This window comes from Poeciliopsis prolifica, unplaced genomic scaffold (genome assembly GCF_027474105.1).
Source record: "Poeciliopsis prolifica strain line A6 unplaced genomic scaffold, Auburn_PproV2 SCAFFOLD023, whole genome shotgun sequence".
NCBI classification, from domain to species: Eukaryota; Metazoa; Chordata; class Actinopteri; order Cyprinodontiformes; family Poeciliidae; genus Poeciliopsis; species Poeciliopsis prolifica.
In genome coordinates this window covers 38820-66270 of record NW_026562398.1, presented here as the reverse complement: position 1 = coordinate 66270, position 27451 = coordinate 38820, and the positions used below count along the sequence as shown (strand labels likewise).

At 35.9% G+C, this 27451-nt stretch overlaps 2 protein-coding genes across 2 annotated transcripts in view; one reads left to right on the top strand and one right to left on the bottom strand.

The window, feature by feature from the left end:
• Positions 1-27451, bottom strand: part of cacna2d3a (calcium channel, voltage-dependent, alpha 2/delta subunit 3a) — a 69043-nt gene that overhangs the window by 9741 nt on the left and 31851 nt on the right. Inside the window, exons 13-29 of the mRNA XM_055046245.1 lie at positions 26302-26376; positions 25261-25344; positions 25088-25159; positions 24448-24509; positions 24295-24362; positions 22577-22622; positions 22061-22158; positions 21840-21933; positions 21606-21701; positions 20732-20853; positions 19903-19980; positions 6890-6951; positions 5781-5825; positions 5641-5703; positions 3267-3337; positions 790-865; positions 630-682 (exon numbers count right to left, since the gene is read on the bottom strand). Of these exons, the coding sequence (XP_054902220.1) occupies positions 630-682; positions 790-865; positions 3267-3337; positions 5641-5703; positions 5781-5825; positions 6890-6951; positions 19903-19980; positions 20732-20853; positions 21606-21701; positions 21840-21933; positions 22061-22158; positions 22577-22622; positions 24295-24362; positions 24448-24509; positions 25088-25159; positions 25261-25344; positions 26302-26376 (1265 nt within the window). The remainder of the gene's footprint in view (positions 1-629; positions 683-789; positions 866-3266; positions 3338-5640; positions 5704-5780; positions 5826-6889; positions 6952-19902; positions 19981-20731; positions 20854-21605; positions 21702-21839; positions 21934-22060; positions 22159-22576; positions 22623-24294; positions 24363-24447; positions 24510-25087; positions 25160-25260; positions 25345-26301; positions 26377-27451) is intronic.
• Positions 10124-17717, top strand: LOC129370305 (leucine-rich repeat and transmembrane domain-containing protein 1). The gene is made up of 4 exons (XM_055046202.1): positions 10124-10804; positions 12547-12931; positions 13664-13869; positions 15117-17717. The coding sequence occupies exons 1-4, from the start codon at positions 10798-10800 to the stop codon at positions 15644-15646; spliced, it is 1128 nt and encodes a 375-aa protein (XP_054902177.1). The 5' UTR covers positions 10124-10797; the 3' UTR covers positions 15647-17717.

Sequence of the window (27451 nt, the reverse complement as noted above, 5' to 3'; positions counted from 1 at the left end):
ATAGCAAAATTGGAAAAAAAAAGCAGAAAGTGCAGTGGATAGCAGATTTTTTTTCTCATTTATTTTAAATTTGTTCTAAATGTTAAGCATAATGAGTACTGAAAATTGTTCTACAAATTGACAAGGAATAAGAACAAATACCAAAAATCATTGCATATTCCACATAACTAATGGGTGATTTTTTTTATTTTTAACCTTACTTATTCTTAGGTTAAGCTATATGTTGTATAAATAGGAAACATCTCACATTTATCTCATTTCTCTAATTACTTCTATTGCTAAAACATAAAATGAGTACCGACAACTCTGTATTCCCATGATGCACTGTGGCAGTGACAGACCACCCAGCAGAACTAAACCACAACCACAATGTGGCATCACAGAAATACTCATGGTGCAGGAAACATCAGGTAGCTATTACTGGTTATGATCACAGAGGTTCACATCAACGTACATGTGGAGGCCTCCATAAACAAACACACAAGAGATATACAGTATACTCACAAACATACAGCTAATCTCAGAGCAGAGAGGCCTAAATACAAGTCTTCAGAAACCACATATATGCACAAAGCTTATAGCATTACTCCATAAACAGAAAAGAGGTATTCTCCAGTGAGGACTCTTACATGACAAGCTCAGTCAGGATCCACTTTACAGCTGCAAAGAAAGCGAAGTAAGGCTAGAAGAAAAAAAAAGGGGTGGGGATGATTGGACACTAGCAATAAATATTGTACTATATGGACATTACTACATGGGTAGAACACATAGAGGTTGGAGAGTACTCACATCCAGGAGTGTGTGCCCACTGTCGCTACTCTCGGAATGGACCCAACAAAGAGCCTGGTAGTCATACAGTGTGACACTATGGAGACAAATATAGAACAGACAACAGGATTCAAAATAGAATCAGGGAAAACATTTCCCATAGTTCTGTTGAGCCGTCAAGGAATCTTGATTCAGAATTTATCTGCAAATGCATGCCTGACGAACATTTCAGTCTGCTGTGTTGGGGATGGAAGAGAAGATCCCACCTCTGTAATAACTGTTTCACATACAAATATTATACATGATGGACGTAGAAAGAATGGAAGTAGCAAAGCAAGTGAAAGCTGAGCACCTCCTCAGATGTTTGTCAAAGTGATTTCTGAAAAGTCTGTGTGGATAATTTGTGGGATATTGGAGGGATATCTGAGGTTTTATGGGCTTAGTGAACCCTGAGGGGGTAAGATCTAGCTCCGTCTGGAGGAGGTTATTGCTAAGGTTACAAGCTTGTCTTTGAACAATGAACACTCTTTTTAATAGCCGTTGGGAGAGTTCTTACACATAATATACTAGTGTGTGAATGGCAGGCTGAACATGTGTGACAACAGAGTGGGGTTCAATATATCTGCCGCCCCAGGCGATGTTGAAACCTCAGTCGCAGTACTAATGACACACAGCCCCAACACGACGCCCAGAACCAATTAGTGATAAGTAAGACCACATGAATTGCTTCATAACTTACTTAAACTAATGTAAAATAGTATAGTGATTCTCAAAGTCTTGTCTGCCATTGATGATATGGTCAGGTACTTTTTAAGGTTAACAAATGTGTTTAGTTCTGAAGCACTAAATACCAATTGGTGGGGTCCTGTAATATTTGCCATTCATCACTGGCATACACTAAACAACATGATTTGTTTGAGAGGCAGGACAACAATTTGCATTATTAACAAGATAAGAAATGAAAGCCTACATTTTGTAGAGCTAAATTATCAACAGGTCACATCAAAACCGAGAGACCACAAGGTAACGTTAGCCTAGTAATGCAGCAAATATGGCAAATGGAGAAAAAATATTAAAATAAAAAAATAAAAATTAATGCACCCTGAACATCATTATTGGTGGTTCGTAAAATCACAATGATTCTACAGACCAGGTAGTACCAATAAAATGTGGTACATTTTACAAAAATGCTTTGATAAAACTGAGCGGTAAATTTTAGGAGTTTTTACAAAGAACTCAAAGTTATTCTTCAATGTAGCTATTGAGATTTAATAGATTAATTACATGATTAACTACTTGTTTAGGTTGAACAATGTGGTTACCCTATAAAACTTGGAATTCTTAAAATAAGTGGAAAAACATACTGAAGGGAAATCATTTCGTGAGGTAAAAACATACAAAATATTTATTCATTAGTAGTTGTTGCAGTCCTCTAATGCAGATATCTGATTTGAATTTGTGAACATATAATTTGACTTCTCCTGCTATAAATTATTGAACAATACTTGCTTTACTTAAACAATTGTTGAAGCAGTAACCTTCTTGTTTTAATAGGTCAAAAGCATTGATTTTGGCCTATGAATAAGTTCAAGCTGACAGTTTGTCAAGCTTTAGTAAGGAATTTGACATGTAAATGTCGCTTCAAACAAGACAAAAAAACTGACGGATATCATATTGGATTTATCAGTCTTTAGATCTAAACGCTCTGTTACTCATCATGCTAATATTTTCCCAAAACAAGTCATGTTACTCCTTCAACATATGTCTTCCTCAATCTTCAAAAATCCATCTTCAACCAATCGTAAGGATTCTGAGAAAACACTTGTGGAGCCTTGTTTTTATAGATGGGTCTGTAAACTATTAGCTGTCTGATGTGAAGGGTTCATTTTTCTAAACTATGGGCTGGGTTTTGCAATTATGCAATGATTTCTTACACAGAGAAATTCCCCCTCACCCACGTCCCATACATATAAAGGAATGGAGGGTACTGCCCTGCAGCAGACTTGGGAACGTGGTTGCAAGCTTCAGTGAAATACTAATTTACGCAAAGCTTTGTAACTAGGCAAAGACTTCACAAATTTCAAATAATTCCACAACTGATTTATATTACAACTAAAGTTTGTGTGTTTTTGGCTTGTGGGCATTTCTGCTGTGGAACAGCAGGGAAGGTGTCCTGGAGCTAAATCTGAATATACAGGTTCCAGAGATAGAGGTTCTTGACAAGAATAATATGTTTGTCCACATGCTATTTGTTTGTGAGGATGTGTATGCACTGAACGTTCTCTTAATTCTTTTGTCTCAGGGAATTAAGATTTGCTTTGGCACGTTTAGAGATGTCCGCACGAAAAGAGACATGCCCTCATTCTGTAACCTGCCTTTTGATTTTTTTTTGCACGTTTATACAAATATACACTCACACTTATGCATGTACTTGGGCTTGAACCTCCAAGTGATCACACATATACACACACAGACACATGCATGCACACATGGATTACCGTTTAAAAGAGCCCATCTGCAGCAACTTATTCATTACAGCTCCTTCTGCTTCACCAAAAAAATTTCCAGTCTGAAAAAGAAAGGACAAAAGGTTCTTTAATGAAAAGAGTATTGTCCATCTGCAACAGTTTTAATAAAAAAAATAACTTTATAGGAATTATATCACATGCATTGTTTATTATACTCCAGAATTTGAAAGTGCAGATTTTGGACCATTTATGGAAAAAAAAAAAAAATTCAGTAGCACCTATGCTACCTGAAGTACAAGCTGATGAATTCATCTTTTGATGTCCTGATTGACTACTTTTGGTACAACAGATCATTTTTGGGACATTATCTGCTCTCTTCAATGACTTCTGATGCTTTCACAAACTGCTGTGGATTTGTGACCTATTGATCCTGATAGATGAATGTTTCTACATTAATTTGTAGCTGTGAAGTTGAATGTGCATGAAAAAAATACATTTGAACACTATTATGCTATAGGACCATATTCATATTATGCAAATATGTAATATATTACACACACATAATAATCATGTCATATAAATGTGATAATTATATTCCATAAACATAATAATTATATTGTGTAAACATGATCATTTAAACTGGATGATGGCAATATTATGCTTACAGTGCATGCATATTAATACAGTAGTTGATCAAGTTTTATTCCACGGTTGGTTGGAGGCATGTAGAGATGCTGATGCTGCTGTGCAACATGGATGAAGTCATGATTAGTATGTACACTCTGAGAATGATCCTAAACAGTTCGATTCTCCTCTCGAACGTTCCTCATTGACCATCCAATAAATCTTCATAACATTTAAAGTTTTACCACTTTAAATGTTTTACCACTTTACCACTTTGTTACTCAGAGTACAATAAAATATCTGTTTTTTCTCCCCATTTGTGTAGAACAAAGATAAATGAGGCAGCTCATGCAGCACATTTATTTAAATCCTAATTTCATGTGGCGTGTAGATTCCCGCAATGTGGTTTCTGTAGGAATCGAAACAACGAGCAGTTCATGTTTTTAGCCAGGCATTCCTCACCACATGTATCCCAAATTAACTTGATATGCCAGCTTCTTCCTTCTGTTGAATTTCATTGTCAATGCAACCTAAAAGCATACTACTGCCAACATCTGGAGGAAATAATCACATAAAGTCAAAAAAAGATCATATTTACACTATGTATTGTTACATTTATACAAGATAATTATGTATGTAAAATATATTTCAATGTTTGTTCACAATAATTACCATAACATGTTCAAAAACGTTTTTTTTTTTTTTCCATGACAGCAATATGATTCTGTTCAAACAAAATTATTTTATTTATTATGATTTTTTTCTTAACAAACAATCACTAATAGGGTTCTATTACAATGGAACCAACCTACAAACTACTTTTTTATGATTAGTTTTTTTAAAATTGAGTATTAGCCCTTTAAATTTTGGACACAGTTAAAATATCATGGTTTGTTCATCTGTTTGGAGGAAAAATAATTAAAAATAAATGTCAGGTGCATGTGTTAAATGAACGCTTTGCTAAAGCAGAATTTGACTCAATTTCAGTATTCAATTTAACTCACATTTGTTAAGACTGGGTTTCTACCTGCACTGCAGTCAACATTCCTCTTGAAGTGACATGCAAAGATTCCTCAGCGATATCATCGGCATCAATTTTATATGCAATTTATGTTAAAAATTGTATTTCTACTTGATTTCTTTTGGCTACAGCAATCACAAAAATGTTGCAATGTCCTGGAGGGACTGACCTTTCTTTAAATGGCCTCTTGACCAGATCATGTACATAAATAAGACTGTTTTTTTTCTCAAACATTTTACCTGACAAAAAACAAAACAAAACAAAACAAAACAAAAAAAACAGATTAAAAAAAAACTTTTCCGAAATGGAAAAGGCAAGATAATACGCTAGTTAATTTGAACTGATGTGTTTTAATAATCTAAATAAGATTATGCCAACATAACAAAATGTGTACATTGAGAGCAATTAACATTACAACAGCTTAAAAAGTTTAAAGCGCCTTGAACCAAGAAACTTGCTACCACACATTCAAAATATATCAGGACTAAACAGTAGATAATAACCTTTAATAAATTATGATTAAATTAAAAAGATAAGAAAAGATTAAGCATATGAACACAAAGGCGGATGCAGAAAAAGAACATGCAGGAGAAGAGAAGGGCAATGACAGCCAGCGGACTTGCTTTGGATGAGCCAGAGTCAGAATGACAGCATGTCTGGTGACAGCTAAGCAGAAGGTACATGCTCAAACAGCACTTTGAGAGCGAGCGCAGTCTGTGCAAGAGAATCAAAAACAAGATGCTTGCTTCTATGTCTCACCAGTGTATAGTCTTCTGCTACAAGAATGAAGCCATTGTTGTCAATGAGGTAGCAGTTAATATGCTGTCAATTAGAAAATATAGTTTAGGGCAGAGTCATCGAACAAAAGATCATGGACTGAGAAGAGAAAAATGTCTTACCTCATCATCACAGCTTATGGAGCATTTCCCATCTAATGCTGCACACTGATTTTTAAAAAAAATTTTTTTTAAAAAGACAAACAAAAAAATATTTATTCATTTAAGGTGAGAAAATTACTATGGTAAAAATGTGTGAATGAATGATGATTGTCATCCGTTAAAAATGCAACAAGAAATTTAAATGTAACTGACTTGCAAGCTGTCATATGTTGTAAGTATGACTTATTAGACAAACAGTTCTAATAAACACACAGGTATGCTTGTTTTGCATATAAAACCAAATAAGGTAAAACAGGAATAGTGCTGAATACTGCAGTTTGACTCTTAAAAGAAAGTATCTCAGTCTGATTCACACATCTGAATTCAAGCAAACCAGCAGAGGGTGCTCATCCAGTTACATAAAAATAAAGAGTTCTTGCAAAAGGACAGAGTAGATGGAAACATTTTTTTAAATAAATGCTCCTGCTTTTCTGTATTTAATTTCTGTGGTAGTTGTAACCTAATCTTCTAAAGCAGGGTACTACTTGCATTTACTGCCATATCTTAGTGCAGCATCAAAGGCTGTGTTTTGTAATTTTGATTATGGGAGAAACCAATAAGCTGTCAGAGTTTTAGCTTGAAATGAAATAGGCCAGCATGCTCTCTGGAAAACAGCTATCCGCTGAAATAAGAACTTTTGAAAAATTACTCATCCCTCAACATTTTATATTGAAGCAATGGACACAATGTTTCAGATTTTTTTAGGTCACGTCACTTCAGGATCAGACAGTTATTTACATTATCAGTACTGTTTTAAGGTGAGGAACATTTATCAATGACTCCACGTAGCGATGAATCCATTGCATTAATATTGTAGTTGAAGTGATTTTTGAGAATTAAGCCAACTGATGGACAGATGAGAGGACAGACAGTCAGCCAGAATTGAATATTGATATAATATTAAAAAGAGGTGATCATAGAAAAGAAAAGACAAGAAATTTGGAAAAGATTATGATTTAGAATGGTATGTTAAATATCAATTAGAAAACAAGAACCTGTTAGTTTTTATTCTTAGATTTGAAAATGTGTTTTTACTTCAATCATCGGATGAGCATCCTGTCACTAGGTACCTGTCTGCTGGCTGTCCAAAATTTTCTCTGGAAAAACTCCAACTTCATCTGGATGCCAACAGCTGAAAGAGATGCAAAACAATAATAAAAGTTATAATCACTAGAAGCATTAAGAACATATTGCAAATGCAATATAACAGGTAAACAAAAAAAAAAAAAAAAAACTTTACTGTACAAACACTTGCTTCCTAACTTGGACCAAATGGACTGCATGTTAGCACATTTTTCTGGATTTGGTCAAATTGTTTTGCATAATACAGTTACCCTACAAATGCTTAAAAACAAAAATATTACATACTCTTTAGCCTGCTTCACCATTGTGATCTGGCTTGTTCTTCATATGGAATAGATACCTATACTTTGATTCCATAAAGTTTGACATCAGATCCCTGAACTTTCCGCTAACAAGCTGAGCAGAAAGTTCTTCATGAGGGTAGTTATTATTATTGTTAGTGATAGTTATTTGTTGTGAAATATGACAAATTGTTCAGATTTTGCTGAAAATGAAGAGATGCATTCGCAACAGGCAGAATCTATTACCTTGTCTGACAAAGACTTATCTCAATAGCAGATTTGATAGAAGAAATGGAAAATCCTAAAATAAAAAACAGGATTTAAAATGCAGTCAATCAGAAAGATATGAAACTACATATCTGCGATGGCAGATTAAAACAAAATTTGAATCAGTATCGTCTCGCTTGATGATGTGTTGGCTATATGATGCCAACATTAAAATTTTGAGAAACTTTAAAGATAATTTGGAGATAAATTATTTTCCCCTTCTGTAAGCAGGAACGATCAAGCTTTTATTTTGGTAAAACTGCTGCAGAAACAGCAATTGCCACACTCTCTACTCAGAGATGAAAAATAAAAAAGAAAGCTAAGCAGATTAAAATAGATTGTTGCATTCACATCGTTTTGTCATCAATAAAACGCAACAGTAATTTATTCTGTCCTATTTGAGTGGTCAGCATGAATAGAATAATACCATTTGTGAAAATGACAGCAAGGTACTTGAAGTACTTTCCTTAAGGCAAAGACTGAATTGCAACCAGAGTTTTTCCTCTATTTATTCCAATTAGCTGAGTTTAAAAAAACCTTACAATATTTATTACTGATTCTAACACAACCAGAGGTCTTCTACAAAAAGAGCTTGACTGAATGCTGAACTCCCACCCAAATGCCAAACTCATGTCGCAACTTCTTAATGCTGTCGGTGCCAAATTTTAGAATTTGGCACCGACAGCATTCAATACTTTATGCATTCGGACAAGCAAATAGAGTTCCAGCCCCTGGCAGACATGCTTTAAAAACCACGACTGAAATTCAGATCTAGATGAAACCTGAAGGAGACTTGTACTTACATCAGAGAGGTAAATCCCTCCATGCCACTAGAACAGCTTGTTATGTATGATATTTAAGGTTAAATAATCTTTAGGCGAAACAGCCGACAGATCTATTTGCATTCTTCAGGCTGATCATTTTCACAATAAAAAACAAGCTAAAAATATATTTTCACTTCCCAGTGTACTGATAGCGTAATTGTGCAAATGTTTTCCTGTGGTGTGGTGCTACTGTGACCCATTTTAGCTCTTGCCCATAGGAACAGGTGCAGATTATCCCATCCTAAGCTTTGCCAGATCCTTTGGGCAGCCCACCATCTCTACACCCACATGAAAAACCCGGGAGGAAATGCTAATTTAAGATGCTGGGCAACAGGAATGGAAACAGGAGAGATGGAAAAAGGTAGAGCATGGATAATAAGGACCATTACAGACTCAAAGACGTCAGATAGGAAAACAGTGAATTCTTGCAATCTATTCCACGTGGCATTTCAAGTGAAGAGACAGTACATTCATTAAGGAAATATATTAATAGTGGGAGCACAAATCTACAACAGCTGCTTCAGGGCTTCATTCTGTGCAATGGCAGTAATTACACTGATTTTAGAATGCACAGGAGTGACAATTCAAGACAAAAGCTCAAATCCAATCCACTAAGACAGAAATTACTTTTGTTCCATGTATGAACATTTAATTTCCCTATGTATGATTGATTTAAGAACTTGAAAGTATTTATGCACTGAGCTGGGTTTATGAGCATAAAGATGAAGAGAGAAAATCCATTCTAAATCCATCCCATCACCAATCTCCAATCAGTTCTGTCCCAAGCAGGGGGGATGACAACTGGTTTACAGCCTACTGATTTAGGATTCTAGTAAGGATAGAATAAATGTACTCCAGTACCGTATAAAGGTTTTCAAGCCCTGACTCAGTATTTTGAATCGCAGGCTATGGTTTTTGCATGTTTGCATGTTCTCCCTATGCAAACATAAGGTCCGTCTGGGTACTTTGGTTTTCTCTCACAGTTCAAAAGGAGAACTTTACATGTTGCAGAATATAGACAAAGAAATCGCACACATTTGTAATGGAAATGCAGCCACTGCTGTCAGTTACCCGCTGCTGGATTCCACTGTGGTGATTTCATTAAACCTAATGCCATCTAACTTCTGCCTGACTGTCTCCTGCACTCACCATAACAGCAGTAGATTAAAACACAACATGAAAGAGATTTCTTTTTTTTGTAGGAAAATTTCAGAAAAGAGCAACTAAATACATTAACATGTGACTTTTTAACATATCTAATACAACATCACAAATTTGAAGATTTACTTTCACGCATAGGTAGGTTCAATAATGTTTCAAACATGGGTGTGAATGCGAGCATCTGTGTGCATTTTACACATTTTAAAATACATTGTTCAAAACTAATATGTCCACTTGTATTAAATTTGTAAGTTATTTTTACAGATGGAAAAAAGCAAATAGACCCAGAATAAGCAGCAGAACAGAATAGGATGTTGTCAAGCAGAAGAGCAAATACCCAGAAACCAGAGTGAACTAGCAAGCATCAGAACAGCTTAATATCAACAAGGATCTGCACAGCAACATGAGTCTAACAGTCAATCTTTTAATGAGCAATAAAAGAAAAAAAATAAATAAATCAAGCAATTTCATTGCAGCTTCCCGATGTTGAACTGTATATGTGCACCAACATGTGCATTTGTGCAAGCTGCGTTGCTGTGCTGAGGGCGTGTTCTGCCAGCCCCTCTGCCCACGGCTTATGCATAATATTATCAAAGCGTGCCACAGCAATAGGCATTGTGTATTTAAGTGCATGAGTATTTTTATTTCCGCGCTGCATTCTCGATCTAATTTTGTCTTGTTCAGTTATTGCCAGAGTAACAGGAGGTGCAACATGGATGTTGGTGAATGTGTTTGTGCTATGATTTAGGAGGCACAGCTGTCCAGAGGGAGATGACACACCATCATATACACCAATCCAACTGGGGATAGTGGAGGAGGGGTGAGGGGTGAACAGTGAGCAAAACAGAGAGAAAGACAGACAAGGCCAAGTTCTGATTTGGTGTCAATAGAACAACAAATTCAGTCATGAGAAGTGGCAATGTACTAAGAACAGAAAACACTATGAAAAAAAATATTCAGGAAGGCATATGAGGATTTGGGAGATAGTAAGAGAGCAACAAAAGGAGAGATAGAGAGCAAGAGAGATAGACAAGAAGGGAGAGACGGAGAGAGAGGAAGAGCTCCGAACTCGAGTGATTTCCAGACTGGCTGGGAGTGAGCTAGCGCTCTGATCTGCCTGCTCTGATGGGGTTTCATGCCCTCACAGGCACTGCTGGGAAACCTGAGGGCAAGGCTGGTTTCTGACGCTTTGTTTTTGCTCTCCAATTCCCACCTATTGACCAGACAAACCGAATGAGAGCTGGGACCAGACGATCTCAACCTCAATGACGACAAATGGATCCTACACCAGTGAGGCTCACCGCAATACCAAAAGGGAGCTAAAAGAACCCTGAACACAACACGGCCCAAAAACTGGCAGAAATGAGAGGTAGGATTTTCATTGCTGGTGTTTTGTGAGTGTAATTTCTGCGTGGGTATGCAAGGGTTATTAGGCATTAATTAGGATTTGCAATTTAAATTAAATATTCTAATAACATTTCTACATTAATTGCTGGATATCAGGTCAGCGTTGATTCTTTTGACAAGTTGCAATTAGTGTGATATTGACAGCTGAGGTTATTCACGGTTGCAACTGTTATGGGTAATGTGGACATGTCATTACAAACTTGTTGTTATAGGGTTTATCATGAAGGGACACAACAGCAAAAAGCCAGTCCTTTGTATTGACCTCATTACATAACTCCTGTTATAATGCCCATCTTGGCTCCTGCCATGTTTATATGTACACTCGAGAGTTTGTTTCTCAACCAATGCACAAATAAAAAGCTCATGAAATACATTTTTTATGTACATGCTATGAGGGCCAAATGACCTAAATAACCTAAAGGATTCCAAGTTGTCCTTTAGGTTGATTGGGAACCTAGTTGACTTCTTGTGGTGACAGGAAATATGTCAAAAAAAAGTACAGGTACTTGTTTTGTAACATATTTCTTCAAGTTCAAAGAAGAGTTGTGGTTTCAATAGCCCCAAGTACTTTAAAGAGCAGACCATGAAGTAAATAGGTGTCATTTAATCCATTCATTCCCAAACTTGGGGTCACGACCTCAAGAGGGCATGTAGATCATTTCTGTAGGCTGCTGAATGGTTGTAGAGATGAATAAAAATTCATGCCACAATGAAATAACTTTTTTTGACACTGAGGAGAGGTTTATATGTTATAGAGCTTGTCCAAGTGATTTTATATGTGAGTTTAAAAGCATGATAGCTGATAACCCACACAAATGGAAAAATAGAGACACAAACAAAGCAAACTTTGCCACCTACCAGAAGTCCTGACCACAGATTATTTCAACTGAGTACACAGTTTTGAGGGGTCAGTAAAGGACCGCTGGATTACAAATGAAATAGGTGTGAGAAAGCGAATGTGTTTCATAATGTGAGAGTAGAAAAAGTATTGACTTCTGAATAGCTTTAGAGTGGTTTCATAAGAACGGACAAGTCAAAGGCAATTCTGCTGGCCTATACAGAAAAAAGGCCTATACAGACAAATTTGAGAAAAACACCATGAATTCCCACTTATAAAACATTTATTTGAATAGTAGGAGGAAACATTTATTGAAAATGATAATGGTAATTTCATAAATAATAATAAATATGGCACAGTTCTTCCACCTATGCAACATCTATGATACAACTTATGAGCAAGCTACACTCATAGACTTGGGTTGGAGCTTCATTTCATTGAGCCTCCAGCTAGTCAAGCCAATGCTATAAATAATGCTGTTATGTTCCAGAAGGAATGGACATGTGAAGTTATCTCAAAGGGAATGTGCTGCGTATAGATTTGTGTGTGGGTGAGGGGTTACAGAGCTTTGATGAAGTTTCCAAGGGTCACTGTATAAGGGGGCGGGAGGGGAGATGCTATTGCAAAACTAATGCAAACTGGTGGTATGCATTAGTTATAAGTTTAAATTAAAAACAAAATCTTCTGGATAAAAGCAAAGTAAAATAGGAATAAAATAAATATGGACATAGGAATCTTTGAAGCTATGGAGTTAATTATGCGTGCCATTACGTGCGAGCAATTAAATCGAAACTATAACTTCAAATTAAATAAATGTAGTATGCACTCATGTGGTGTTGTAATGTCTTGTTCCTGTGTCTCCACAGTGATTTTGGTGTGTGCATTCCTCTCCTCCCTGCCTTTGTCACATGCCTGTCCAAAGGAGTGCAGCTGCAACAGCAACACTAAAGTGGTGGACTGTCGGGGTCGAGGCCTCTATGACATCCCTCGGAGACTACATTCAGACACACAGGAACTGTATCTTCAAGATAACCATATCAGGGGACTAGGATCAATGGCTTTCAGAGAAATACCTCTTGTCCGCATTCTCGATCTGTCTAATAACTCTATAACATCTATTTCACCAACTGCTCTGCTTGGTCTGAGGACTCTGCAGCGCCTCAGCTTGGCATACAACAGCATCAGAGAACTTGACAAACGGCTGCTTGGACCTATTCGCTCACTTTCCCATTTTGACCTCTCACACAACAGGTTAAGTATAGATTCTTGAAACTGTCACACCATCAGGAGCAGCATTGGAAAACTGAATAATAAACAGAAAAAGCAATCACAATAACTGCTTTTTCTAGTTAACTTAAATTGTATTTAGGTTATTTAGCTTACATTTTATTGTGTTTCTTTTTTTTAGTAAAAAAAACTACAATCCTACACAATTCACACCGAGGGACTACGGGAAATAATTACACATTTCTTCAAGAGGAATTTCAAATTCATTGAGAATAACTGAGATTCAAGAGTGAAATTAATCTTTTAAAGCCTTTTTCAAACATGTAAGGAAAAAGGAACAAAGGTCTTTCAATATTTTTGAACATGATTTGAAATACAAGCCTTTGCAATAAAAATGACCATCCCCACTTGATTACACACTTGATACATAATAAAAAGCTGCACAAAGTGCAACAGTTAGCCAGATAGCTTGCAAAGCTAAATGTGGCAAGAGATGTGCAGTAGAGTCTTTTCAATAGAGAAAAAAATATCAAAATAAACAATATTAACATTGTGAAAATAAAAAGCTCAGTATAGATCTAAGCTGTTTAATTAGTAGAAATATTTTTAAAGGGATTTTTTTTACCACTTACACAATTTGAGGTAACAGAAAAAGATAACAAGAGTCAACTTTGAGTTCAACATGAATTTCAGTTCATCAGAGATTCCCACAGAGATTCCTTTAATCTGATTCTCTTACTATGTCTCTTTTATTAGTCTGTGGGGTTTGCCAGGAGTCATGGGGGACAGTCTGAAAAACCTCAGCTACCTGGGTTTAGCAAACAACAGACTAACAAGATTGGATCGTTCGCTTTTGGATACCATGACACGCCTGGACAGCATAACGCTACGAAACAACCCTTGGAGGTGTGATTGCCAGCTTATTGGCCTCAAACTCTGGCTGGAGACCTACCTCTTTAAAGGTTAGATCATTAGGAACTTTATTCACACAGGAATCCAAATTAACAGGGACATATCTGCCACAGGTTCAATGTTCTTATATCATACGGTTCCCAAAATGAAATTGCTGTGAAATCAAGTCAAACACTTTAGTCCTCCCTACCAAATCATTTAGTTACTAATCCTCATATTGAATAGATTTAGAAAAAATCCACAGCAAATGTCTGAAAGGTAGTAAAAGAATAACTTTTATTAGCGACTCAGCTGCTGAGGGCATTTCCCCAGGTGGTTTGAACTCTAGACACTCAGGAGTATATTTTATTCTGGTCCATCTTTTTACACAAATATATTCCAGCAACGGTTAGGTAGAAACAATGGGCAAACATTGAGAAATACAAGTTTACTTACCTGAAAATATGAAAAATATTTATAATTTGGATATTAGTTATGTTCTTCAATTGTAGATAATGCTATTCTGCTTTGAATCTTACTGGGCTGCAGTGAAAAGCACAAACTAGAGATTTGTTTTTTACCCTTTATCCTTTTTTGTTATGTATAACATGCTAATAATACATTTACTAGCAAGTATTATGTAATGATACTTTAAAAAAAATATAATATTTACAGCTGAATGTTCCTTGTTTAGGTCCTTCATGCATGAAGGAGGATCTCCAGTAAATTCTCTGGTTTGTTAAGTCAGATAATGCGCATATCAGCAACCCGTATAATTTCCCATGCTAGACCAAACGCAGCAGGCATTGGATAACAAAATTACCACTCTGCAGTGAAGCCAAGGCATTCATGGAGTTAGATAGTCCGCCTACATGCCCATGATACTCTGACATAAATGTTTTCTTGCCAGATGAAAATTCTAATTAGTGCAAAACAACACAATGGACCCAGATTTAAGTAAGCATGCAGACACAAGGCTAGTGGATAATTAAGTTGACATAATTGGAAGTGTGTGCCAAAGGATACTGGATGTGAAAGAAGAAACTTGAGGCTAACTGATGAACTCTTGATTTAATTCCTTTCATGGAAGAACCAGTTTCTTTGGGTCTTGTGATCCAGAAGAGAGCTGTCTTTAGATTTCACATATTTAACATGTTATAGATGCTTCTTAACACAGAGGAAGGCGGTCTTTAACATAAATTCTACAATCATCATAAAAGGGAAATTGTGTGATATTTCCTGATTAGAAATGACTACTTAGCATGTTCTTTCACACTTTTCTCTTGATTTTCTTCACCTTTTTCTCCCTACTCTCAAGGTGGAGTTGTGGATGAAGTTCTCTGCACTCAACCAGAAGAAATGAAGGACAAAGACTTGCAAAAAATTCCTTATCAGCTGTTTCATGCCTGTATGACCACAAGCTACCATTACCTGTTTGCCAACATTCACCATCTAGAGTCTGAGAAGCTACTGAGAGGCCACGTCCATGGCAACCATGCCCATCCCTCCAGCCACTCTCTCCATGTCCCCATGGCAATAGGTGAGGGTTTTGGTGTTGGAGGTGGAGCAGGAGGAGGAGGAGGGGCAGGAGGCATGGCAGAGTGTGAAACTAAGCAGAAGCATCGCCCTGTCAACCTACGCCATGCCATTGCCACAGTGATCATCACAGGTGTAGTGTGTGGGATTGTGTGTCTGATGATGCTGGCTGCAGCAGTGTATGGATGTGCCTATGCGGCAATCATGGCCAAATATCAGCGCGAGTTGAAGAAGAATGAGGAGCTGGCTGCAGCACAGGGGGCTGATCATGCTACTGATGAAAAGGAACCGCTGGAAAATGCTATTGCCTAAGAGGTGATAAAGTTTTCCCTGGACTCTAAGCCTCTTCCCTTTAACCTAATTATCTTTTGATGCCATGTTTGGGTTTGTACATGAGTGTAAAGAGTGAGATTTTTTTATTTTTGCATAAATGTACCTAATATTTGAGACTTGGGTAGCTACATTTCACAGGTATTTGACTATGCACTGATAAGAAGAGTATCTTCCATTTTAAGATGATTTCAGAAGCTGAATTCAATATAAATTTTGTTTTATCGAAAAAAAAAAAAACAAGCATATCAACGACAGAAGAAATCAAATATATATTTATAAGTGTGTACTTTTAGGTATTTGTAATGTAAAACTTTGGTATTTGTAGAATGAATTATATATTTTGTCTGTTTTTTGTTATTGCTCATCATTTTGAATTTATTTTTGACTCATAGTGAACCATATTAGGCAGCTGTTGTCAGTCATGTCCTCATCTATTTGTATCAGTGATGTGCATTTAAAAAAAAGATGAGCCTGTGACTTAAGTTGTGCTTGAGAGTGTGTATGTGTGCGTCTTTGTACATGTGTTTACAGAAAGATGCATCAGATTACAGAAAATTTTAAGTGTCTGTGCCTAGCAATGCTGAAAAGGTTTTGTGAAGGAAATATATTTTTGAAAAGATATTTTCCTGTCAAAATGGGCAATTCATTGAAGCAATAACGAAACAAACTAAAATGAAAAGAACTTGGACTCAGCCTTTTTGTATGTATTTTATGGGTTCATAGATCAAAATAAAATAAAATAAAAAAACTGCTGAACAAATTATGTTTACACATGCAAATACAGTTTTTTTTCCAGTCTTGTTTGTAATATATGACTAGTTACACAATGTTAAACATTTCCTTCAGTATGTACTATATATAATAAAGGAAAACATCATTGCTAATTACTTTATGAACGCTGGCTATCAATTTTAAAAGGTCTGTGTCCATGAGAGTGAAAAGGAACAATAATAGACCGAGATTTTGTGCAAAGAAATTCAAGAAACTTCCAGCTAGTATTCATTATAGTCTGGCATGATGTTGCTATGGTACAATAACCTTGATTTCACAGTATGTAAATGAAAATTTATGTTGAAAGTTTTTTATATAATCTTTTGCAATTTGTAATTGACTATTCTTGTGGTTGTATTAACATTATCTACAACTTTGATTTATTGATATTTTAATGTTAAATACACAAGTAAAAATAAGAATAAACACTAAATATTCATTTTATAATAGGTAATTTCATTGTATAAAACACAATAAAGTTTCATTATTTTGCACTTTATGAAGTTACATTGGAAATAAAACTACCTGATATTTGCTGGTTGATTAGTCTGGCTCAGGCATTTAGCTTGTCAAAAAAGAAACAAAAACATCCCACAAATGTAGTTTCAAGGCAGAACTGTTAAAAGTTAGCTGAAATATTTGAAGAGAGGTTCTCTGATGTTATTGATGGTATTTGTTCTTTTACCTTTAGTAGAAATATAACGACAGGCAAACAAGCAAGTCAAACGTACATTATCTGTTTAAGCTCAGTTTAGCTGCTTAAAACAACTCACACTGAATAGTTAGTGAATTTTAGCAGTCTAATATTTCATAGTAATTGGTAGCATCCCATTAGTTCCCATGCTCTTTATAGCCAGAAACAATTTTAATTTTATACACTCTACATGGAAGTAATTTCAACATATAAGAATGACTATGGTATAATTTTTTATAAGTTTTAAAATATAATTGCTTAAAACATGGGTGTACCTTGACACTGGTAGGCCCATTCTACTTTTGTTGAAATGCCTGCTTTGCGTAATGTAAAAATATTCTAAATTATTTTTTAACTTCTCCCAAATATAACACAACATCCTTTTCAGTTTAACTGTACCAGACAAATCTATAGCATGCATTCTTATTCATTAAATTAGGTCATTATCATAGATCATTAATCTAACAAAAGAAACATGGTAGAAAATAATCTGTTAGATTTTCTTTACTTTCAATGTATCTCGTATGTTTTGTGCATTCTAACTTGTTCAGAGACAATTCATGTAATGAACAGCATTTTAATTCACTGTGTGTTTACTCTGTGTAATAGAACAGCACATTGAGGTACACAGATGCCATCGGTGTTCATGCCTGACCTGAGTCGTACGGTTCTGTGTATTTCACAGTAGCAGCTTCGCTGCACGTGGCCTGGGATGTGACCACAAACACTGACACACACACAAACCGACATGCTGGCGTAAACGAGTATGTACGTACACGCACGGCAACATTGTTACTCCAGTGATGTCTGCAGGGCCAGTGGCATGTGACGTCACTGGCCTGTCCTGTTAAGTTAGCGTGTTGGCGTATTCACAAGTCTGCAGCTCAGTGGAGCGCAGGGCAGTGAAAACTGGCCCTAACCGGCTTATGCTAAATTTGCATTCTAGCCTACATCTCGCCCCCTTTCTGATACTCTTATATAAAATCATCCTTATAGACATACACAGATAAGACAAGCGTGATCATCATTACTGAACATCAGCACCCACGACAACAATAGATTTCTCCTAAATCCTTCTGACTGATTAGTCATTTGTTTTGCTGCTCGGAAGGATTTGAGTAAATGCAATTATGCTGAATGAACAGGGATGAAATGAGCAGGGTCAAATTATTCTGTGGGCCGTTGCAAACCGTGGGCTGCTTGTGCATCACTCTGCTCAAACTCTAATGCATAGTCATGCACAAACACATACTGGGTGTGTATGTAGTGGCACTACACAGACTCTCCCATCGTTGTCCTTCTGCTCCAGTGGTTTCCCCCAGGCAAAGACTACCCACAATGCATTGCTTTCAAGTCAACGTAACCAGGCACCGAGAAATAATTTTCTCTTTCTTTGCCCTTCTATTTCTTCTCTTATTTTATCTTTGAATTTCATAAATATCATCCTCCTCTTTCATTCCATCATTGTGTCTTTCCACTTATGATACATTTCTGCAGTTCTACTTGACCTCAGATGTTAATAGTATATATAGATATCATTTGAAGATGCATTATGAATATAAGCCAACATTAATACTGCGTTCTGATACCTTCTCTATGGCTTGAGCAAAAGAAAGTATAACAAATTGAAATTTGTAAGTGATTGTAAGCTTCACATTTTCCAACTTGAATTTTTTTAAGCATAGGATTTGAACCTCTACATGCAATTGTGAAAGAAAATAATTTCGATGTAATCTAAATTATTAGAAATCTTCTAAATTATTTTGTGATCAGGACAACAAACTAAACATGGTGGAGGCGATGAAATGCAAACACCTTATTACTTATCATTAAAACTGCACATACCTTATTATTTACAATTACAATTTACCTAATTTAATACTTGAGATAGCAACATGCTGTGAATGTGGAGGCTCACCTGCAATCTACATTTACCTGCCTCACATTTAGATTTTTCTTGGATACAGAATTTCAAATGTGGTGAGCAACATTGTTTTTCTCTCTTTATAACTACTTTGCTACTCTCAAGACGTTTTGGAATAATATTTATGACAATCGCTGTGTCTTCGAAAAGCTTAGAAATATCACCGAGTTATAAAGCAACAACTTTATGCTGTTTTGTTATTGATATAGTGAATCTTCAGAAATTCCTTCTTTTTGTCTTTGGAGTTACTGAGTGACTCCAGTGCGATTTTTTGCTCTAAGTTTTTATTACTTATATGTGAGATTTTATAAAAGTGAACTACTATTGGTGCACTAAATGTATTTCAGAGAGGCTGTTTTTTTTTAGGGGGGGGGGTTAAGGTAATTATTTAGGTATATTCAGCTGAATAGTACAATTTCTTTGTTTTATCTTACATGTAATAAATGTAAAATAGGACAAGGAATGCACAAACCTGACAAATGGACATTCACAAAAATATCATTTTGGGTGTATGCATGGCATTTGAGACATATCTCAACCTTTTGTAGACTACAGAAAATTCAAATAAATCACTAAATGGCCCAAAAATGATATGTTGATACATATTTTGTGTGCTACTGTGCAGTGCACTACAACGGACGCAACTGAACACATGAAAACACATAGGAAGCCAGAACATGTGGGCTGCAAGTGTTTCAGAGGAAAATAAGCAGGGGGGAGGACAACTGTAGAGCAGGAATATAAAGCCCAGCAGTGTGAGGAAGAGAATACCGCAGTCTCTGTCAGTGTTGAAGAGTGTTTGTGTAAAAGAGACAGAGAGAAAGAAGCACTTGAATTTCCACTTACCAGCAGCTATGGGGGATTTCCTCTCATCCAGAAGCTGAATGGCAGTACTGGCCAATACAACACTCCTGTTTTCTGAACCTAAACCACATGCAAGAGGAACAGATCTCAGAACAGAAAAAGAGAAAACTGACTGACCAGACAGTGATTGGAGAGACATAAATTTAACATATATATATATATATATATATATATATATATATATATATATATATATATATATATATATATATATATATATATCAGACTGTCGTTGCTACAGCTACCACATTACTTGGAGGAAGGGTGCATCTAAGGAAAGTCAGGCAAGTAAATAAGAGGCTTTCAGATCACTTGTAATAGCTGGCACTAATGGAAAGCCTGAGGCTGAGAACATGCTCTTCCTTTGGCGGACGTAACATTTTTTTTATAGCAAAACTGTTAAACTGAATTTGCGTGAGATGTTTGCGTATTAGTGCATCCATTTATAAAACTGTGGATTCTGGGCTATTCTCTACGGAAAGAAGCGAGCCTCTCCCTAGCATATCTTATTTCAGCCATCAGCAATCAGCCTGGTCCAAATGCAAACAGAGCAGAATTAATAAAAGAGGAAAAGCAAACACAGATAAAAGCCAGAGAAAATAATGAAATTGGGATAAACATGTAAAAAAATAAATAAATAAAAATCACAGAGAAATGCCAAAGTTTGTGTTGTGTGATGAGTTGTTAAACACATAATGTGACCAAAACTAATTTAAATCTGGCTAGGGCAATATCTCCTTTAATAGTTTAATTTAAAAAAAATAAAAATAAATAAAATAAAAATCACACAAGAAACAAATGCACAGCTAACCTGAGTTGAAAGGGAGAGAATAAATAAAGGTGCCAGGAACTTGCTCTGCTGCTCTCTTGTACCATAGAGGAAAGTGGTCAGCATTAAACACCCCCTCTTTGTCTTCAGCTGTCAGGAAGTCTCTTGATGCAGACAATAAACATATGATGTCAGTAATTAATAAACAAACTAATTAGATTTGAAATCATAAAAGCAATCAATATAATGTCTTGATCAGAACTTTAAATAAAATGTTAATTTTGGGCTTTTAATGATGCATCTTAGTTGCACTATTTTTTCGGTGGAACAACAAACTTCAATTACTTTTAATGTTTTTGATGTTTTTCTTTTTTTTTCTTCTCTTTTTTACATACCTCATTCCTCTCCAAAGTTGTTTTTGAAGTATAATTCACTGTACTATTACAACAGTAGAATTATGTCTCATTTCAATCATCTGGATCAAAATGGGCCTTCTAAGATAAAATCAAAATAGTTACAATGTCGTTGGACACCCCATGTGAACCCAAGGACAATGTCTATCACTAACTGGAAGATTATGGAAAATGGGGAAAAAATATTTACTCGTGTAACTTCATCTCAAATTTGCAGCAATGTGGTTGAACTTTAGAAATGCATGTTGCATTTAGGTTGTCCAACTAAACAATGATCTTGAATGCAAGCTAAAGCCAGCTTGGAAATGGATAAGGTCTTGGAATGACTGCATTCTTATTGATACAAATCACTGAATGTATGTCAGATCTGTTTCAACTCCAAAAAAGAATGGTTCAAACGCAACATTAAAAGCCCAAAAGTAATCCCACATCTACACTCTTGCTGAGTGTCTGCAAAAATCTGACCACAACACATTTAAAGTACTCATATACAGATCACTTACAGGTTTGTGAGTTCGTCAGGCACCACAAATAGATTAATTCTGGACAGCCCTGTCCTTGTGCCAAGATAGGCAATCTCCACACCTTTATCTGAGTTTCTGTATATTGAGACAAGTTTAAAAAACTGAACTGCCTTTGTGGTCAGCTGTGTTATTAGCATCAGAAAAATAAGACAGGCGGTTTAATAGCACAAATATTTTCTGATAACAGTGAAGTCAGTGGAATGGGTGACTTACTCTGATTTATTGAGCACAAGACTGGTCCAGTAGGCTTCAAGTGGAGCGGTCACAACCGCATCAAAAAGTACTTCCTGGATAAGTTCCTTGTCACCTGACAGAACAAAGGCAAATAGAGCACAGTTTTACAAAAAAGGGGGTTATTTATTACAAGTAAATACTTATAACATAAGCTGATCCAGTTAAAGGAAAATCACTATTCTAGAAAAAAATTAACTTACAATGCAAGCGGGGTTCCTGCCCACTCAGATACATTTTTATTGCTTCTATTTGAGATAAGTAGCGATGCTTGGGGTGCTCGTCTGTGTTGCAGTATGTCCTGAAGCATAACAAGAGCAAGAGCGGAAAACGAAAAGGCAAAACAACAAACACAAGTTTTGTAGTTGTAACTGACTCAAGATCAGCTTCATTTTAAAATGACTGATATAATGATCTGTTGGTTGAGTATCTATTTGAAATTGTTTTCAAAGAGGTTTTTTTCGGTAGCTTTAGATAACAAATAATCTAAAGTCGTATATTAAAGAAACAAAAACATTTTGCTTTGCTTTCGATGTACAAGGATTAGTTTGAAAAACATCAACTGTAATCCCTTACGATGATCACAAATCACAAAAATAACCCCAGAATCCCCAAAAGTCCTAGAAATGCTAAAGCAACTGAGGCATTTTATTTTTTATATATACAATTTAAACAGAATAAGGACAGAAAATTATATTTGATTTGTTTTTTTTCCTCACCATTCGTCAGCCAGTGCAACATCAGGATGCTCCAAGTCATGAAGTCCTAAAAAAGAATGATAATATTATGTCTCAAAGTGGCTGTCTTAATAAAAGTGACAGGCATCTATATTTAAAATGCAGATTAACTTAAACACAGAGAGTGGTTGAAAAATGTACTTTGTGAACAAACATGACAGGTTTGATTAGACCAGAAAGAGCCAAGTCATGCTCAGAGAGCCCTGCATGACAGACATGTTTAGAGAAAGACTTGGAGACAGAAACCTACAGTCATAGGCACTACCCCATGAATATTAAAGTCCATGAAGCTGGACATGAACATATACACTGACAAGTGCAGACACACACCAACAAGCCAGACAAGGATATGAACAGCAAAACCACTTAATTATACGGGCAGAAACTGGGACATTGAAAAGGTAAAGGGTAAAGGGATTCAGTTAATTTTTGTTTCTATGTTGTTTTTTCGAGAAGGGATTGCCTTCCTGAGCAAACTCACTCAAAGACATCTTATTTCCAGGATAGTCTTGGCTTTCTCGCCTTGACTCAGATCATTGATTTTCTACTGGGCCAATCAGCGAACAGAAGTAGAAGTTGTGAACGATGACGTCGATTTTCTGTGCCGTTTTAGAATTGTAATTTGCATGTAGTTTTAATAATGGCAGTGTTGACCACACTTAAAAATATTGAATTAGCTTTAGTTCAGATCCGCATTTCTGTCGTTGCAGTGGAGGATGATTATTTGCAATGCAGACAAATTCTGGTAAACTTCTTAGCGTCGAACTGGTGGATTACATATGTCCCAGGCAAATGTTAGTGATTGGGTTCAATCAAATCAGTCCACATCTCCGGAAAGTAATCATTTCTGAATAGGCGAGAGCCATGGACCCTCTGTACGAAGCAAAGTGTAGGACAAGTGGATGGTTTCTCTCGGTTAATGTTGTTGGGATGTCAATTTTTTGGCTACCTTAAATAAAAATAAAAATTGCTTAACTTTGCTGCACAACAGCAAAGTAGTGGAATACATTGCATATTTTACACACCTAAAATGCTCAGTTACGGAAGAATAATGCTACCCAAAGCTAGTGGTTGAATTTGACAGCAGAATATTAATTAAGTATTTTATACCTAAAATAAATTCAATAATTGATTTTATTTATAAATGTAATAAAATCAATAATAAAAATATAATACACAATAAATATGATAGTATAACCAAAAATGTGTTATACATATTTTTCCCATTTAATCAAAGTTATATTAATAAACTATAATATGTAATTGTAATAAGCCGTGAATTAAAAAAAAAAAAATGGCATCCATCTATTTAAGATTTCTTGACAGAAATCGAAATTTATCACAAAAACTCAAGGTTATAAACTCAAGAAATGAACCCCTATTTATGCATCGAAGCATATGTCCATAACCTAATTTATGGATAATTTTTTGTTGACATCTCCAAAAAGTAGCTTGTCACAGATATTAGATGTGTATTTTATGACAAATCAGCCAATTAGAAATAGTTCATGGAGTGATTAACAGTTATTTTCCTCGCCGATTAAACGACTGATGGGGCAAAAGTTATGAACACTGGAGAAGACACAGACACAAAAAAGGAGGAAGACATGTTGGGGAATCAATAAAAACTGCAGAAATAACTATGAGAACAAACTCAGGTGAAACCTAATGGAGAAAAATAAGACAAGAAGATTTTCTACCTTCTTCCACAGTAACATTGCCTCTGAAGAAATATTTCCCATGCCCTCTGGAAAGAACAACTCCTAGACTAAAATTGAAATAGATACTTTTCAACAAAAACAATGCCAAAAAACATATTTCTTCAAATAATAACGCAGATCAATCCTTCTTACCTGAAAGGAGTGCCTTTAATGTCTGTGTAGTAGTAATCATTGTGTAAAACCAGTACACGTTTCTGAAATCAAAGATTAAAGATGATTTGGCAAATATTTAGTTGACCAACATGTGTTATCTGATGAGATTTGTTACAGTCTAGCTCCATCTAGTGGTACATTGATTGCATGGTTGTGGTTGGGACTGCTGATCTGCTGAGCTATTGACGATATGTTTCAACTGTGTCCTTTGACAATTGTGAATTTGAATGTGTGAATTCTTAATAATTGGACTATTGCATAAAGCAGTCTAAGCTTTAAAAATGCTAAATACCTACACACTTCGACACCAACACACATACACCTCAATACCACTCCACATCAGAGACAGGCGAGTAGTGAAACTGAATCATCAGGAGGCTGCAGCTCCCTGCATACAGCAACATGTGCTTGGTGGAGATAAGAGGCTCACACAGAGACACACACCAGCGTATGCAGAGCAAATCAAATCGGAAACAAAATCCCTAAGTCATGGCAGTGCATCACTGTGCCAGCTTTAACAACCCCTTGGCAGAGTGGATTCTCACTGTTGGGTTGTTTTGTTCATACACCTTTTATAGGCAAATAAGTGCTAGTGTTTTCTGAATTTTGGACAGCTTACCCCTTTGTCCACACTCTTCGTCACCTCCATAGAGAAGGTCCCCGTCTTCCTGTTGACCATGGCATTTCTCAACTAGAAACACACAAAAAGCAAGCACAGAAAAGCCTTGTAGATCTTCAGATACTCAGAGCAGCACTGTGGTGAGGCTTAATGTGGATTTGCTGGTGTCTGACCGTGTCATCCTTATCCTCCCATTCCACTTCAGACAGATCCACACTGCTGTAGTTCGGCTTCCTTCGCTTTTTGCCATCACCGTACTGGACACCATGAGAACACAAATTCAACCAAAAATGAAAGCATTAGACTGTAAGTTCAACATAATCATAATAAACTTTCAACTCGATATTCATATGACAAGATAAATAAAATGCTAGTAAACACCATGAATGCCTAAGATAAATTTACATGCTTCTATATTAGGATTTCACTTATTCAATTCGTGATTAAATATTTTGCATTTCAAAACTTTGTCTTTTCAATTGTTTGAAGATAGACAGACAGACAGACAGACAGACAGATAATTTGATCATCTAGTAAATGTGACATAAAGCAAAACATTGCTCCTTAACTGATGTGCTTATTTTAAGATGTACTTATAAATGCTACTTCCCATGAATCTGTCAGTAAGGACCACCCCCCACCTCTCAACAGTTGCTGTTCATTAACATCTTTAATTAGACCATTATTAAACTCTCCGTCTGTCTGCTTCACTGTCTGGCCTCTCCTCATCTTTTCTTTCCACATCCATCATTATGTCTTCATTTTTTTCATCCGAGCTTGTACCCTGCACCTTTTCCCTCTTGGTTTCGCTTTTATAACATTTTGGACATTGTCAACTCCCCAAGCCCCTCCTGTCAGTATGCTAACTTCCTTCACTCTCTTGTGAAGGGAGTGGGTGAGTACAATAGAGTTAATCACAGCCATTCAGTAGCCCTATCTCTGTCTATTCAGGGAGCAGCAGAGGGTTGGGAAATACTCTTCTCATCTACATAGGCCACACTGCTAAGAAGCTGACAGGACACAGAACAGAGCACCCACACATTTTGCCAAACTGATCTTGAGTCTATCTTCATGCTGAAGCAAGATTTGGTTTTTATTATTGTCGTTATTGTTGTTAGTGATATTTGTTCAGAATAATGCAATAGATTAAAGCTCCAACTTCTGCAGGATTGCTGAGTTAGTAGAGTTAAACTTTGAACATTTGAGATACTCACAAGTGGCCGTAGATCTGGGTGGGTGAGGATGTAGCCATTGTTGGTGATTGCAAAGGCATAGCCATGAATGCCCAGCTAGGACGGAATGATAAGCAGAAACATAGAAACACATAAATGATGCACAACAAATTTGTACCTGATTGTACATCTGCACCAATCAAGCTCTTTGTCATTTCTCTGAAATCAGAATCATTGTTTCTTTGATGAAATTTGGTACGAAGAGATTAATTAATTTATGTTTGGACAAATAATCCACTTTACCAAGCCAAAATGTAGCTAGATATCAGTGAAATAAAAGAAATCAGTACAAGAATTCTGGTGACGAAAATATGCAGAATGTGTTACAACACGTAGTTTTAAATGCTTCGACTTTAAAGCATTTTCCTTTTAGTCAAGAATTGTGGAAAAGGTGTGAAAACAACCAAAGAACTTTAATAAATCAACTTATGACCTATTTTATCCTATTGGTTTTGGATTGGTCAATGCATCAAATTAAAACATACATTTTTTTATTTGTATAACAATTTCGCAAACATAAATCAGTAAATCAGATTATCTAACTTATTTGAGTCCAAATTCTGATTTGATATGTAATTCAATTGTATGTACGGTACTTGTTACGAATGCAGACTCTTCCTTTTGTATAATATTTTCATAAAAAAATTTAAGTAACAAAACCAAATTAACAAAGCACTGCAAACAAATTATTTATATTACATAATATCTTTAGCAGCCAGATGCTGCTTCTCTGACGGGTGTCAGTCATATTCATGGGTTTTTGTGACACACTCTCCTCATCATCACTACCTTTTGACTCAAGGGCTGGGACTAATCTTACTGTTGTGTCTGTCCCCTCTTTGTTTTCCTATAATGGTATGGTCCTTAAACATACACTTAAAAAGTGGGAAAAACCCAGAAAAGTGGTTTGATTTTTGTAAGGATATTAAAATTTGCCTGCTCATTTTTGAGGTGTTTTTGAGAACGTTTAGTATTTATAGCCTTAAATTAATTTAAAATGTATCAAGTTTTACATAATTTGAAAGAAAACTATGACATTCTATTACTTAAAAAAATATTGGCAAAACTTAAATTTATAACCTACTTCTGCCAAGGGTAAGGATCCTTGCGAACTGAAATTTATGCAATATAT

Bases quoted from the DNA above. Each gene is read 5' to 3' on its own strand.
- LOC129370305 (XM_055046202.1), top strand. The intron at 12,932-13,663 runs GTTAAGTATAGA...CTCTTTTATTAG, and splicing joins TTTGACCTCTCACACAACAG to TCTGTGGGGTTTGCCAGGAG. The intron at 13,870-15,116 runs GTTAGATCATTA...CCTACTCTCAAG, and splicing joins GGAGACCTACCTCTTTAAAG to GTGGAGTTGTGGATGAAGTT.